The following is a 16,270-nucleotide window of genomic DNA, read 5'->3' on the forward strand; positions in this document are numbered from 1 at the left end:
TTAGCTAGTGAGTTTTTAGTATATGTACATTTTATATTTATGCTAGTAGATGTAACATCAACATTCTTAAAAATCTTTACACAAGCAAAACAATTGGTTTGCCATTTTTGGTGATTTCAGAGTAGCAAAAGAGCTGCTTGATCAAATAGGTAATATGTTTGTAAAAAGCATTAGTTTTCTACTCTATGTACAATAAATTATTTCATATAATCAAGCGCCACATAAACTTTGTAATCAGGAGTTGGCTGTTCTTGCGGAACCTATAATTTAGTCGGTACAAATGCTCTGCTGTCTTTGTCGTGGAATATAAATTATACGTTTGCTTCATGTGACCTTTTCAATTCATGAGCGGAAGTGACATCAAAGCTAGTTTCATCCTCCTGTTCGTAATCGTCATCGGCCAACCATGAGGCCAGCTTTGATAAGCCTGCATTACCTGCAGGAATAAGTTAAATATTAGCATTTCGTTGACATGGAAACCATGGCAACTAAGCTCTGGCTATGATAACAGCTTATCAGTATTCCATAATTTTTGAATCACATTTCAAAGAAGTATATTCAACTTCAAAGGAATTATGCAATTTGTATGCGGGTGAAGTCAGTGTTGTCTGCTCGTGCATATCTGGTTCTCAACCTAATACTTGTGATAATAATGGCAAATAATTAGTAGTTGCATTAAAGTTTTTTGAATATGATTTTGCTAAAAAGCGGAATCGTTTTAGAAAAAAACTTTAGAAAATAAAAGTTGATCCAGCACTACATGGAAGACATGGCAGATGTGAAATAAACTCATTTTACTAGCAAGATGACACAACTCCTAACACATATACGTATTACCTCGCACAGTGATGGCAAAACAAAAAAAAGGTTAGCAACAAACCTTTTAAATATTGAAAACTACGGTTTTTGCGGCTTCAATTTTACTTGGTATGCAGTATGTAACACAAATAGTCTACCACATGTAAGTGCGCAATGTGAGAAATAGTTAAAATACAGATACTTCCTAGCAGTACTAAAAATAAAGCTAAAGTGTACCCCTCCACAAATGCCTAAGGCTCCGCAATGGTGGGCTACTGCTCCGCAATGCTTAAGGCTAAGGTGTATCACCCCACAATGGCTAAGGCTAAGGTGTATCACCCTACAATGCTTAAGGCTAAGGTGTATCTCCCTACAATGCCTAAGGCTAAGGTGTATCGCCCTACAATGACTAAAATTTACAAACATGTCTATGAAGTTCCATAAGCTTACTCGAAATATTTATATGTGCAGCTGCTTCAGATAGGATTGTATTTATTATTGGCTTGTCTGAGAACATGGAGCCTTGTAAAAATTTGAATTCTCCTTTTGCGATATAACGGTGTCTGAGGAAGGGAATGCAGAAGAATGTTAACCAGTTTATCTCTATTATAACAGATTTAATAGATTAATAATCTATTAAATCGATTCTAATCTACTATATACATAATAGATATATAATATATAATCTATATACATAATATGACATAAGAATGTTAACCACTTTGCTTCTATTATAACAAATATGATAAATTATATATATAATCTATTTGTATATCTATATTTATTATCTAAATACTTCTCAAACTTTGTGTCTGTGTATGTCTAGCTATAGCTATTAAAATATTGAAATAAATAATTCATATCACAGAATATTTGATCTCCAACCTTCCCATTCACCAGTCCAATTTCTTACCAATTAAGCCTACAGGCTTGATAGGTTCAATAGGCAATATATGTCGTTAAGTCAGGGCAAATACGCTATCACCCTCGGTTACAGCGCAACGTCATAGAGAGCAGGAGTGTATTTTATGCATGATCAACCATGAGAGCAAGTAGTTAGCTCTTATTAGCAAGCTTGCTCAAATTATCCATTGACAATGTGCTGGGCTAATGGCACGTGGCAGGCGACTCCATTACCTCTCATTGTTTATAAGCTGATTTTTAACACCCGTGTTACGCCGGACATTCCGTTAAGTAATAAATATGTACGAAATATATAATATATAATTCCAATATATAATATAAGAATTTTAGCCACTTCATTTTTATTATAAAATGTGAAAAACTAACAGACAAGCTTCTTGCTGGCAAATATTATTGCAATGTCATCAGATGAATGTCAACCACGAGATGCTTGCGCATCCTTAAAAGGCAATTTTCTCATACAAGGAGGTGAAAAGGTCACGAGAAGCCTGCTTATGACAGCTGAAACATGAGCATTTAATGATAGTGCGTCATCAGATGTATCAACTGCAGGATGGTCGACATCCTCCGGCAGGTGCTATCTTATCTTAAGCAGCTTTATGAATTCTCATAAACCCCTCAAGTGGTGGATTTTTATTTAATCTCTGATAACCCCCAGACTACCCTCACAGCAAGCCTGAAGCACTTGCTACTGTTCTTCAACTCTAATAGCCCTCAGACCAACCACATAGCTAGCCTAAAGCACTTCCTGCTATATTCATAGGTTATAGCCTTTTGCTTTGGACCACCCATACAACTAACCTGAAGTAATCGCAACTGTGTGTCAGCTCTGATAGCCTCAGACCAACTGCAATAGCATGATGGAATGCAAACAAGTATATCTAAGGAAATTCCCAAGAATGTCAAAAATGCTAAATCCGATTTGGCAAAGAATGTGGGATATTATGGGTTTCTCACGGTTTCCCATCAGCTTTTGCACTTCTGACTTTTAGCCTTCGCACCATGTACATATCTCAGTCACAGTATTGCTAAAACTTTCAGATTTTTAAGGAAAATAAAGTAGGCTTTAATGTAAAAAACATGACTATTAATATTATAATAACAAGGTTATTCAACTTTTTCAAGTTCCTAGTATGAACTTGAAATTGTTTTATATATTATACAAAATTATTATTTCAGAAACTTTTGGATTTTTTTTATAGTTTATGATGCCAATTCTATGCATATCTATGATACTTGTGACATCTGTGTCTTCTCATGTCTCATAACAATTCATTTGTTAATGCAATATTTGTGTAATATAATAATAGGGAAATCATGTTTTGCATATTTTTGATCATTTCAAGTTTGACTTTCTAGCAAATAAAAAGCATAAAAAATGAGCTATATATCCCAAAATCAATCACGACAATAGTTTTGGTAAAAAAAATGAATATCAAGGAAACTTATAAATAAATAAAATAATATTATATATATAAATATTTATAATATAAATATTTCATTTATATATCATTTGGGTTACACAAACAGTTAGCAGTTCAGTGAAGAACAAAAACAGATTTCACTTCCAAGACAGCATTATTTTTATAATGTTGTCTTGGAAGTGTAGTATTTATAATATAGATATTTTACTTCCTAGACAATATTACAAAAATAATGTTGTATAGGAAGTGAAATCTGTTTTTGTTCTTCACTGAACTGCCGTTTGTGTAACCCAAATGGTTATAGTGAATGGATATAAAGTGGCTACAGCCAATGTCTGCTACTTAGTTGGTCTGTAATAATTATCGGAGCTGTATACAAGTTTAAAGGGGATACAGGAGTTATCAGAATTTCACAGAATTTCTGTATCAGATACAAACCAGACCAATCACACGATTTTATAGCCTGAGTTCAAACAGAGCATTCATTATTCCTAGTAATGGTGGCCATCCAGCTCATGAGAGTATTATAGTGTTTTTAGTATAGTTTTTATAGTATTTTCACTTGGCAGCTTATAAAGATTTTGGTTGAACTCATCAGAATAATGATTGAAGTCTTTTTTTATGAAACTCTGAACCGCAAGGCGCTATGGAAAGTTGGTTAATCGTTTTAGCAATAATTAGCCTTTTGAAATAACAAAAATCAAGTCACTTTTTTCAACTCAAAACTTTTCTTCATTCTGATCATAAGTATGAAATATAAAGCTGTAGGAAACATGCTAGAGCTATGTTGAAGTCAATGCCATAAACTGTCAAACTTCAATGTAGTCCATTTTTGTCATACTTGGTAAGTTTTTAGTTTTGTCATTGATAAAACAATTTTAAGAGTTGAAAGTGGCTTAATGCATTGCAGTATTTTGACTCCTTTTTGACAGAGTTAAATTTTTATAAGCCACATTTTACTAAAATAATTGACCTTAAAAAGTGTCTCTGTTTAAAATTTGTCTTGAAAACTTGTTGAAAACTTTTTTCATTAACATATTTTGACAAAATTTTAATATCCTGAATTTTTAGTAACCAAATTAGGTCATTGACAGTCGCTCTTTCAAGGAATTTACGTGTTGAATGAATGACGATGCTATCAATTTTATCAAAGACTTAACTATGGAGTGGCGTCCAGTAGGCTATATATTATCTTTTACGATATCACTGAGAATCTATGAATCTCAGGCTATATCCAAACTATATTAATAAAAGTTATCTCTGATTATAGACTCTGAGGCTATAAAGGAGGAGTTGTAGCTAAGGATTGAGGTCTCTATCAGAGTGCATTCTTCACTGCTTAAGATAACCTTATCTCTTTAACAAAATCGTTCTTTGAGTTCAGCATATGCGGATTAAGACATTTTTTCGCTGAGAATGAAACAAAATCGGGCTAGGCCTGGTTTATGCTGACTTTAGCCTGAACCAATATGGTTGTGAGCGGCGCGAGTCTGTCACACAATGCGAATGACAGCTCATGGCCTGATCAAGTTATTGTGCCTAGTTGTTAGTATAAACACTGGTGATATCTAATATTATCTTATGCAAGCAGATCTCCACTGTATTCGCTGATTTTGACCTAATTTTATTTGTTAAAAATGTTTTAAATTGTATTAGTAAAAAGTTACTGGCATTTTAACCACTTAATTGTTTCCTTATTGGTTACTTTACCAAAGCTTAGCAGACTATGTAAATAATTTAGAGGTAGAAAGTATTATCTGTATAATATGTAACTGAGCAGATATCTCTCTCTCTCTCTCTCACTCTCTCTCTCACTCTCTCTCTCACTCTCACTCTCTCTCACTCTCCCTCTCTCATTCTCTCTCACCCTCACACTCTCTCTCTCTCTCACCCTCTCTCTCTCACTCTCTTTCACCCTCTCACTCTCTCTCTCTCTCTCTCTCTCTCTCTCTCTCACCCTTTCTCACGCTCTCTCACTCTTTTACGCTCTCACTCTCTCTCTCCCTCTCATTCTCTCTCACTTTCTTTCTCATTGTTTCTTTCTTTCTCTCTCTCTCTCTCTCTCACTTTCCCACACTCTCTCTCACACTATCTCTTTCCCTCTCTTTATCGCTCTCTCAATCTTTCATGCTTGCACTCTCTTTTTCTCTCTCCCTTTTTCAGTCTCTCTCACTCTCTTTCATCTCTCTCTCTTTCTTTTTCTCTCTCTCTCACTCTCTCTCTCTCTCTCTCTCTCTCTCTCTCACTCACTCTATTTCACTCTCTCTCTCTCTCACTCTCTCTGTCTCTCTCTCTCTCACTCTCTCTCTCTCTCTCTCACTCTCTCTCTCTCTCTCACTTTCTCTTTTTCTCACTTTCTCTCATGCGCTCTCACTATAGTGTCTCATAGCTAGATACGTTTAGGTTGTGGCAAAGGCTAGCCAGTTGTAAGAAGCCTTTGTATCCTTATATATGAACATAACTTCCGGATTACACAATTGGCAGCACATATTGAAGAGGTTTCACAGTCCACTGTGAACCAGGCAATGTCTTAACCAAAAGAGGATACGAAATAATTTATCGTTCTTTTTTGCTTTTTCAATAGCATTATTTCAAGTTGTAATACGTGTAAACAAAGCTTTCTAACTAAACTCGCTAACATCATTGCCCATGAACATACAGTAGGCGCTCCTATAACGTATACGTCTTATAACGTAGCTTCCACATAATATATATAATTTATGTAAAGTTTTTGCTTTGTACTTCTCAAAGAATTTTATATAATGTAGTGTCAAGTCGGTACAAGCTCTCCAATTCTAGTTGAATAACAAGAACTGCATAGTTAGCCTTAAAAATATTGCTAGGAGTCTAGTGTTAGACATTTAGGGTTATCTATTGTATATACTAAAACCCTGGCAGTCTATTGTGAAATGAGCAATGGTCAGGTGTGTCGATAAAGGGTACAAGTACTTTCTGTCTCGTTATGAACTGGCAGTGGATAGGATAAACCTAAAAAAAACTCTAAAGGTCTGTGCACACTATCAAAATCAGCATTTAGCTGTGCGATGGACAGCAAAGATTAGTTGTTTTTTGTCATCACCAACGATAAGGTGTACACACTATAAGCGATTAGCTATAGGTGATCCCTAATCAACAACCAATTAGAAAATACGCAACTGCATTGGTGATATCGCCGGATCCTTTTGTTATCTTTTAATTATCTGATTATGCAACTCATCACGAGCGTAGTTATTCGCTATGCTTTGGAATATGAATTGACACCAATCTTCAAAACTGTTGAAATTGGATCAGATGCGGTTTAACAAACAGCCAATCAAGATACTAACAGTTGCAATCGTCGGTGTGAAAGTTTGACATGTTGAAAGTCCATCGCATCATTGCTAGCAACGGTAACGTTGGCCGCTCATCGCAAAATGATATCATAACAGCCCGTCGTTGCGGTCAATCGCACAGCTAATTGTCGATTTGAGCGATAGTCTTGCACGAGCCTTAAATAAATGCATCGAAACTAGCCTATGTCCTTTCTTTCACTTAACCTTAGCTTCCACCAGTGCCCTGTGTAAACCTGATCATTCGCTACTCACCAGCAAATAAGAACTCGTATAACAGACCCGCCAGGATTCCACCGAAGATTGGTCCAACCCAGTAAACCTGTAACCAGAGTTGTACAATGTAGTCACCTTACTGGCTAAATCATCGGTAATCTGTCAAAGGTTCAGTTTGCATATGCCAAAGGATCTTTGCTAAACTATTACAACTAGTACCGTGAGAGATCATGATCTGTGATGAATATACCGTATGCACAATTATTCCAAAAATGCGCAAATGGTTGTGTGATGCAGTGATTAGCATGTTGGCCTACCATAGGCCTACTGAATATTTGGGTTTGATCTCTGAGTGCTCTTAGTGTGGTTTCAGACAAACAGACAGACGAGCGCGACTGTTATTATAGTAAAGATTTTATGACTGAGCTAGGTTGAAAACTGTTGCTGTACAAATTCAGATTTTGGTGAACTCCCACAAAACATAGAAACAACGAGAAATTTGAATAGACATTGAAATCGTTATCCCATCAATAAGGCCTCAACTGCAAACTGAGTAACATTTGTGTTTAGAAAGCCGTTCTGTTTAAAACACGCTATTGTATGACCACATCTTGGACACACCATCGCCTAATGGAAAATTGGTGACAGTGACCAGTTCCTCTGACAGAGAAACACTTGTCCATGCTTAACACTTCAGTGTTCTACGTAGAATATATTTACTAAAATAGACATCTTCCTTCATAATGTGTAGCTATTAAATATCATAGACATCAGCCTGCACAATGTGTAGCTATTAAATACCATAGACATCAGCCTGTACAATGTGTAGCTATGTAATATCATAGACATCTACCAACACAATTTGTAGCTATGATAGGACACCTTTGTATCAACCATTCAGTGTACTCACCCATTGGTTATCCCAAGCACCAAGAATAGCAGCTGGTCCAAAGGTTCTAGCAGTGTTCATGCTGGAACCAGTCATTCTGATCTGTCAAGGTCAGTAAATAATGCAATGAGTAGAGCATAAAAATGCCGGCAGCCATTTTGTTGATCGTTGCATAGAAGGTTTGACTTACCAATAATGAAAGAATATGAGAAAGAAGTAGCAGTTTGCTATAATATGTTTATAGAGCAAGAAAGGCCAAATGTTTGGGTCTAATGAAATTAGCTATCAGGGTTGAATAATCATCCCTTTCTGCGCTTGAGCTGATAATAATATTGGAGGTCAGCTAAGCGGTGAAAGATGTTTTTTGTCAACCAGTAGTGCTTAGGTTTCACATAAAAAGCCATTTATAATCAAAATCCAATATAAATTATTTATTATATACGAGTACCCTGACAGTCTCGAATGAAGCAAGAGATAGTCAGATGTTTTAATAAAGCAAAAGGACTAAGTATGTGCACAATAATTCATTCTTATTTAGAAGATGAATTATTTGTGCAAGTCATGATGCTGAATGTTGTGGGTTCGAATCCTGTAAGATGCATTCTTTTTTCTTAACCTATAACCTCCAGCTATGGCTTTGGACATCGGGCTGGCACAGCTCTTATTATAGGAAAGATTATTTTATACAAAATAAGAACTTTTACAATTATTGTTCACATTGGACGGAATCTTGGAGGTATCTGTAGAGAAAAGCCTATTTTTTTAAATGCTTGAAAAAGTTCAAAATTTTTAAAAGGCTATTTGAAAAGTTCCTATAGTGAATAGTAAAAAGTTAATAACTGACCAATTGGAGCAACAGAATGATTTGTGAGAGCCAATCATTAAACAGTCTCAATCATAATAAATGTATCTGTTTTAATTTATAAATCCAGGTAAATAAATATTTTATTTAAAAATCGGTTGTTGACCAAATGTTACAGCTTCACTCGCATCTAATAGTTGCAAGTGAGTTCAACCAATTTCCTAATACTAAACAAGTTATAGAATTTTCAAAATGACAAGCTGGTCGAATCAGAACATAGCACCTGTCAAGAAATGTCAAAAAAATGTCACCAGCCCCTTTCCAATCCACATTATAGGACAGTGTTATACAAAGAGAGCTTTTTTCCAATACAGATAATTTTACTTTACTCCTTATTTTACTAGGTGAATGCCCAGCGTTGCACCAGTAATAAAGAAAGTGTTTGCACAAAAAGTTTATTTTTAATCAACATGTACAACCTTTACCATTATTGTTCTTAAATAAAAGTGTTTTATTTATTTCTATGTGCTATAAGTTTAATTAAGTTTACGCTATACATGTACATACATATATTTATAGCATTTTGGGCACATATTTTTTTCTAGTAGTTCAAAAGTGCTAGATGAAGTATGAAGTGTGCGAATTTTAACCAATCACCAATAAAGATTGACAGGTGTAATAAGTATATCCACAATTATTCCATAGTATGGCAAGGTGGCCGCGGGGCGTAGTGGTTAGTGTGAGTGTCTGCAAAACCGGTTTTGTCCGAGTTCAATTACAATGCAAAATGTTTTTCCATGCGTATTTTATCGCTACAAATGGACATACGACAGACAAACCAACAAACAATTAAATTTATATGTCCTTTTTGTCTTTTTTATATATATAGATTTTAGGTTGCTTAAATTAATTAAATTTTCAAATTTAATTAATTTATATTTAAAGTTGTGGGTTTAAAATTAATTATCCAGTAGTAATAAAATTCATATCTATCAATCTGTCTCTCTATCTGTTTATCTGGCCAACAACATGACACTTTGGCTTTATGCCAAATTCCTGAACTATGTGTACTTTTGTATATGCCTTTGGAATGGCCTCAGTAAGCCTAACACTACAGTGGTGCTGTAGCTATATCTGCATGTTGTAGATGCTGCATATGTTTGTAAAAGCAACTTTAAAAACCACCAATTATAACAATTCCACTTATGGTATTATGAGAGATTTCTCTTTTCTAAAAAGGTGATTGTTGTTACTTACAAATCCAAGATGGCACATGGTTACTGAAAGACCGATAGCCAGGGGACCTGAACCATTTAGGTCGTTGCGGGAGCCATCACAGGTAGCGAAGACTGTTATGACCAGAACAAAGGTAATGAGCAACTCTATCACACATCCTTGACCAGGTGTGACACCAGGTCCCAAATTAGTTGCACCTAAAATATTGACAGAGCATGAATATGGATTAATCAGCATCGCTTCAGTGAAAACATATTTGTAATTGTTTCTTTTATATAAAGATATTTACCATTACAGAGATTAGGAACTGTGGAGAACTAGAAATTTACATAGAAGACATAATGCACATTCTTCTAGCTCAGGGGTAAAAGGGGCTAATGTCAAAAAACCGCCCTCATTGGGACTCGAACTCACAACCAAGCAATCCGCATACGCTCATCTCCTATTCACTAATTCATACGAGTACCCTGGTAGTCCAATGCGCCATGGGAAAACTTACGATGTAATAAGTAACTGCACAATTATTCCTACTTGTGACAAGGTACTCAATCGGTGCAGGTGGTAGCATGATGGGTAGACATGCCAAATGTTGTGGGTTCAAGTCCCATTTGAAGAAATCTTTTTCGAGCCTCCAATTATAGGTAGTAAAGATTGACACCTCATTATGATGTTGCTAGAGGTCTTCATCCGCTAGTATTGAGTAGTTTCCATCAACAAGCAATGATGATGGTGTACTTGTTATATAATGACTTCACTGAATACAATTATGTGACACCGAGATGCTCCTGCTGGTGGTGATTGACCACAACAACTCGCAATAGAGGGCCTGGGATTAAACCTAATAGGTGCAGAGCTATACAGTTTCGGTGTACAGATTTAAGAGGTATCATGTAAACGCGGTTTGTTCTTTGTGTTGATGACATAACCAGAAATTTTTTCGATTGGTCCATGACCTTTCTATACTGAAGTTATAGTCTCTCATATGTATTATTTAGCTTGAGTTCTGAGAGAATGTTTCTTTTATCGCACTTTACCAATTCAAAAATCTTTGACGTAGGAGGCGATTTGTTACTATAGTTATTTATTAATAAACGGTTTTCTGGCTACAGAGTGATCATTTTTATGAGAGCAGCCGTAGTCTAGTGGTCTAGCGCACTTGACATACAAACAACAGGTTGGGGTTTCAATTCCTACATAAGGCTACGGGAGGTGATAGGAATGACATCCAACTGTAAATTGCTTTCTACAATTGGCATGTCTCCAGTCATAGACATTCCCTTGCCACTGACTCAAAAACAATCAGCCATGCTCTGAAAAACATGCGCAGCCTTGGCTTGCAGTAAGCTATGCGGACATCACCAGCCTTTGAGGTATTGCTCATACATCATTTTAATCCAATTGAATAGACCTTGTTGGCATGTCAAAAATGACTAAAAGTTTGTAAAATGTACTAAAAGTAAAAAGAAGATACTAGGTCATAGTAGTACATACCGAGGCCACAAGGAGTACATACCAGGTCATAGTAATACATACCAGATCATAGTAGTACACACCGAGGCCACAAGGAGTACATACCAGGTCATAGTAGTACATACCAGGTCATAGTAGTACATGCCAGGTCATAGTAGTACATACCAGGTCATAGTAGTACATACCGAGGCCACAAGTAGTACATACCAGGTCATAGTAGTGCATACCAGGTCATAGTAGTACATACCAGGTCATAGTAGTACAGACCAGGTCATAGTATTACATACCAGGTAATAGTAGTACATACCAGGTCATAGTAGTGCATACCAGGTCATAGTAGTGCATACCAGGTCATAGTAGTACATACCAGGTCATAGTAGTACATACCAGGTCATAGTAGTACATACCAGGTCATAGTAGTACATACCGAGGCCACAAGTAGCATTAATAGCCTGCAAATCCGAAGCAGCATATGAGATCTGCCAATTGCAAGTCAAGCTCTGCATGATAGCAGCTCCCATCACAGCTCCAGTGCATTGGAAGACAACATAGAGTAGGAATCTTATTAGACTGATCTAAAAATATAGAATGTTCTAGATATAAACATAAACTAGCATAAGATATTAGTTATTCCAACAAGGAGGCGCTACGAGTAAATAACTCCAAATAATTACACATATGGAATGTTCTAGACTGTTTCCACAAAAGTTTAGGACACTTTTTAGGTTATTTGATAGCCAAAGTTAACTAACAACTGGTTAAGAGGTAAACTAGTATAAGAATGAGGTATTTCAACAAGGAGTTGCTACGAGTAAACAACTCCAAATGATTACAAATATGGAATGTTCTAGAATGTTTCCACTAAGGTTCCAGGATCTTTTTAGGTTATTTGATAGCCTAAGCTAGCTAACCACTGGCTAACTGATATACTAGTATCAGCTATCCCCAAAGTTCGGAGTCATTTTACTCAAGGTTACAACTTGTATCTCTATTGGATGCTAATTTTTAAAAATCAGATCATGTGTGACAGTGTTGTTGAAGGTCGTTTTGGGTTTCATCAGTCATTCTATTGAATCCAAAACAGGAAATTAAGAGAAACTTGAACCTAAGAGTTCAATCTTATTGTCACTCAGTGTGTACAGGGGTGATGAAACATATTTAATAGTTGCCTTTGTCATTCCCTAAGCTTAATAAAGAAGTGTAAAGCTCATGAACAAGAGAGATAATTCCTATGTCGTGAAAATATTTGGAATTAACCAATCAATGTTTGATTAAGGGGTTCCATTTCATGAGCTAGCTATCAAATGCAGCTAGCTAGTATGCAGGCAGTCCCGTGAGCTGGGATAGATCATCCTGTGTAATAACTAGGTGTACAATTATTCTCCAATGCAGCAAGGTGGCTGAGTGGTACAGCTGGTAGTGCTTTTAGATAGGAAGCTGAATGTCTGAGTTTTATTCCTGTGAAGTGTGAGCTTTTTGTCTTGAACTACCTCAGTGTGGCTTCAGACGAATGGACAGACACGACTCTTATTATAGTAAAATTTTGTAAAAAGTTGATCGAGGGAAATAAATCCTAGTAATCAGTGAATTATTTACATTGAAAAAATTTGATAAATTGTTACCAAACCTATCAATTACCAATGTTTTTTAATTGTTTCTTGAACTATTTGTAAACAATCCTTTAACAAGGGAGTTAAATCCATCTCCAATTTAAACTGGTAAAAGTATCTGTGGTATGAAACTGCTCGCAATACTGACACCTCCAAGACTTCAAATTAAAACCTGCTATTAGTTTAATAGTTGGAACTTTTTCTACATATAACCGGATTTTGGACATTCAAAACCTCACCTTGCGGGTGAAAAGCATGCCTGCAGACACGGCAGGATTTATATGACCTCCTGAAACATCTGCTAGAAGCCATACAAGGGTGGCAACAGAGAGACCAAACGATAGGCTGACTCTTGGGTGGTCTAATTCCTTGGCTCCGTACGGACTGTTGCAGGCAACAAATACAAGGAACATAACTCCAAGCATTTCACCGATAAGTGCTCGGTAGAATTTAGCATCTTTGAGGTCTTTGGCTGAGCTGGCAAGAAATCTAGCGTAGAAATTCATTTCGCCTCCTTTTTTTCTCTGCAATTCAAAATAAATAAGCATCATAGAAAAAGAAAGTAAATCTATAAATATATAAAAAAAATTCAGTATACACTGAACATGGTTGTGAAAATACATATGTGTGATTATTATAGCCTAGAAACATTAAAATAGGTATAAAGATCTCAGACTAAGGGTCTTGCTGACCTATGCATGCCCTTATCCACGGTGAACAGATTCAACTCAAGTACCATGAACCATCTCGTACCCCACTCAAAGCAAAAACTGTTGTATTTCTTTTAAAATTTTGATGATTATGCAAACGGACTCCAAAAGCCTCATGTACTCTATCGCACCCTCTACGCATAAAAAAATCTGAAAGCTTCTACAAAAGCTCTTACGTTTGCTGAAACAAAAAAGTGATCACAATCTTTTGTATTATTTGATAGCTACAGACCCAAATTACATGTTGCCGAATTGCCCAATTGACATTTTAACTGAGCACACGTACTTAATGTCATCTTTGTCTCTCCAAGAGGTTAGAGTTCACCAAAGATCTAAAGCGACACTATTCTGAACATGAATTGGGGAACGATATATTAATCAACACAATTCTTGAAGGTACGTTGATGGAATAACTATTGTACATTTACAAGCAAATCTTTGATGTACACACTGATTTCCAAACATTAACTATCTAAATCTTAGCTGCAAACTTATCTCTTTAAAGCTTTGTAAAACTAAATGGATGTACTTTTTGTGTGGATGGTTCTCTAAAGGTCACAGGGGTCAATGGTGTTTCAGCTTTGCCTAAACTATATGCACCCAATGAGAAGTCATATTGCCACATTGACATGCAACCAAAGATAATATAATACTATAAATACTATCATAGAATACAGGAAGCAGTCTGAGCACCCAGAATGCTTCGTAAGTAAAGTTTACTATAGCAAATCACCTTAGTATTCACTCCGTCGTCAAGAAATGACTCCATTTCTGCAGGTAGTTTGTCTAAATCAGCCATGCTACAGAATTCTACCTACCAGACAAATACAGTTTAACTATCAGCGGGAAGTTTACCCTATGAAGGGCTTAACCATTAGGAATGCCAGAGTATAGTGATAGTAGCTAACAACTTTCACTGATAATTCTACGTGAGCATGCAAGCATGACAGTGGTCATAGATAAAAGAAGTCAGGTGTTCAATAGCTTATCTACTGGTTGCCGAGTGCTGTCTACATTCAAAGAACATATTTCAGTATAGTTTGTGCCAAATGTGTCATAATTAGTGTGAATTGAAGTGACAATAATATTTATCATTGCAGAAACGATGATTTAGTAAACTGAAGAAAAATACAGCAGTAATAGATGGTGGCTACATGTATTTTAGTTTGGCACCTTTTTAAATATTTTTTTGATTCATAAAAAAATAAAATATTGTAAAAATATTGATAAACTGGTTACAAATAGATGAAGTATTGTATTAATGTCTTACAAAATCAACATTGATAAAGTAATAATAATAAACTGACAACAATCAAAATAATAATAATAAAAAGGATAATAATAATTGCAACAACAATTATAGTAATATAGTAATAACAAAAATAATAATAAAAATGGTAATAATAATAATATTAATAATAATAATATTAATAATAATAAGGTATAGACTAAAATTTACATCGAAAGTCAAATGTTTCTGCACTTCAAAAATGTTTTGCGTGTTGCTCGTCAGCTGTATTTGTTCGAACAAAAACACCTGATTGATGTCACCATAAATTAGATTTGCAGTGAAGAAAATGTCGATTTTTCAGATAAGTTTTAGTCTAAACAATTACTCCACTTGTTACTATTAGTAAAGAGTTCTTTTGTGGTTCTAAATTTCACATTATTTTATTTGTTTAGTTGTAGAATTACTTTCAAACATAAGTGTAGGATAATCAACTATTTCTACATATAATAAACTATATAAGTTTATTACATCTATAAATAAATCTATAAGTTATCTATAGATAAACTATCTATAAGTTTATAATAAACTATAGATATTTTAGAAGCTACTTGAGGATTAATAGTAATAAACTAGCAGTATAATGCAATTAGAAAATTATCAGATAAATTAACTTTCTTCAAAAACATCTCTCATCACTCTATGGAATGTGGAGCAAGTGGTTTTTAATATTCTCTTTAGCTTGCAATTCCGTTACTAGCTAATAAACCTTAGCTAATTCCATAGCTAATAAACCGTATTATATAAATAAGTTTAAATACTTGTAGTTTTTTGTAATAATTTATTTAATAATCTGCAATTATTATATAAATTTTTGTATTAGTATAAAACTAATTAAAGTATTATAATAAATCAAATACGTAATTTGTTTTATTTTAGGGAAATTAAACATTTTGAGCTAGAACTATAGAGAGTACATTTGTCCTAAACAAAACCAATTTTTATTCGTTAGGCAAAATCGAGTTCAGCGACTATAATTTACTTTTTTAAATATAAATAAATTATTATTTGTTTTCAAGTTGCTTTAACCGATGAAGCAGCAAGGCATGTAACTAAATATATCATCGTGTCTCACTTACAGAAGCAGCCAATTAAAAGATTCCCAGTGTGTCTATGCAGCTGCCAGCTCCAACGTAAGACTGATGTAGGGTGGATAAGGAGCACATATTATATAGCCAACTGAATAGTGTGGCACTTTGACCTATTGCCTTATCTGTCAGAATAGGAGCTCCCCGTGTCTAGCTACTGTGTCATAACATTCTAACAACTCCTATCCCTGCCTTATTTATCGAGATACCATTGTGATAGTATACACCGGGAAACTGAGCCACAGCTCCGTTTTCTGGCTTCCAGCATGGCAAACTGAAAGAAGGGCATGTGTGAGGAGCCCACAGCCTGTGTTTTTCTTGTATGAATGTGACTCACTTCTGGCTAAAACCAATTGTGGCATGATATCAAATGTTTTTCCGCCCTTAGTTGTACTCTCATGAGCTGAGCCAATAGGAGCCAACTGATGCCAGAGACAAAAAGTGCATAATTGGAGGAATGGGCTGATCACAGAGATATCTCCCTTG

General features: G+C 35.3%; 1 protein-coding gene across 2 annotated transcripts; it reads right to left on the minus strand.

The window, feature by feature from the left end:
• Positions 1 to 24: 24 nt before the first annotated feature.
• Positions 25 to 15,832, minus strand: LOC137404279 (aquaporin-5-like). Of its 2 annotated transcripts, none has more exons than XM_068090462.1 (7): positions 15,776 to 15,832; positions 12,938 to 13,222; positions 11,516 to 11,663; positions 9,640 to 9,815; positions 7,602 to 7,682; positions 6,731 to 6,797; positions 25 to 436 (listed from the first exon to the last, which is right to left on the minus strand). In XM_068090462.1, the coding sequence occupies exons 2-7, from the start codon at positions 13,202 to 13,204 to the stop codon at positions 312 to 314; spliced, it is 864 nt and encodes a 287-aa protein (XP_067946563.1). In that variant the 5' UTR covers positions 13,205 to 13,222; positions 15,776 to 15,832; the 3' UTR covers positions 25 to 311. The 2 variants fall into 2 exon arrangements, with proteins under 2 accessions (XP_067946563.1, XP_067946562.1); XM_068090461.1 differs by lacking the exon at positions 15,776 to 15,832 and adding an exon at positions 14,142 to 14,245.
• Positions 15,833 to 16,270: the final 438 nt, after the last annotated feature.

Source organism: Watersipora subatra, chromosome 9 (assembly GCF_963576615.1).
Source record: "Watersipora subatra chromosome 9, tzWatSuba1.1, whole genome shotgun sequence".
Taxonomy (NCBI): Eukaryota; Metazoa; Bryozoa; class Gymnolaemata; order Cheilostomatida; family Watersiporidae; genus Watersipora; species Watersipora subatra.

Coding starts and splice junctions, on each gene's coding strand:
- LOC137404279 (XM_068090461.1), bottom strand. CDS start 14,207: ATGGCTGATTTAGACAAACTACCTGCAGAAATGGAGTCATTTCTTGAC. Junction 13,223..14,141: donor ACGACGGAGTGAATACTAAG/GTGATTTGCTAT, acceptor TTTGAATTGCAG/AGAAAAAAAGGAGGCGAAAT. Junction 7,683..9,639: donor CCATGTGCCATCTTGGATTT/GTAAGTAACAAC, acceptor TGACCTTGACAG/ATCAGAATGACTGGTTCCAG.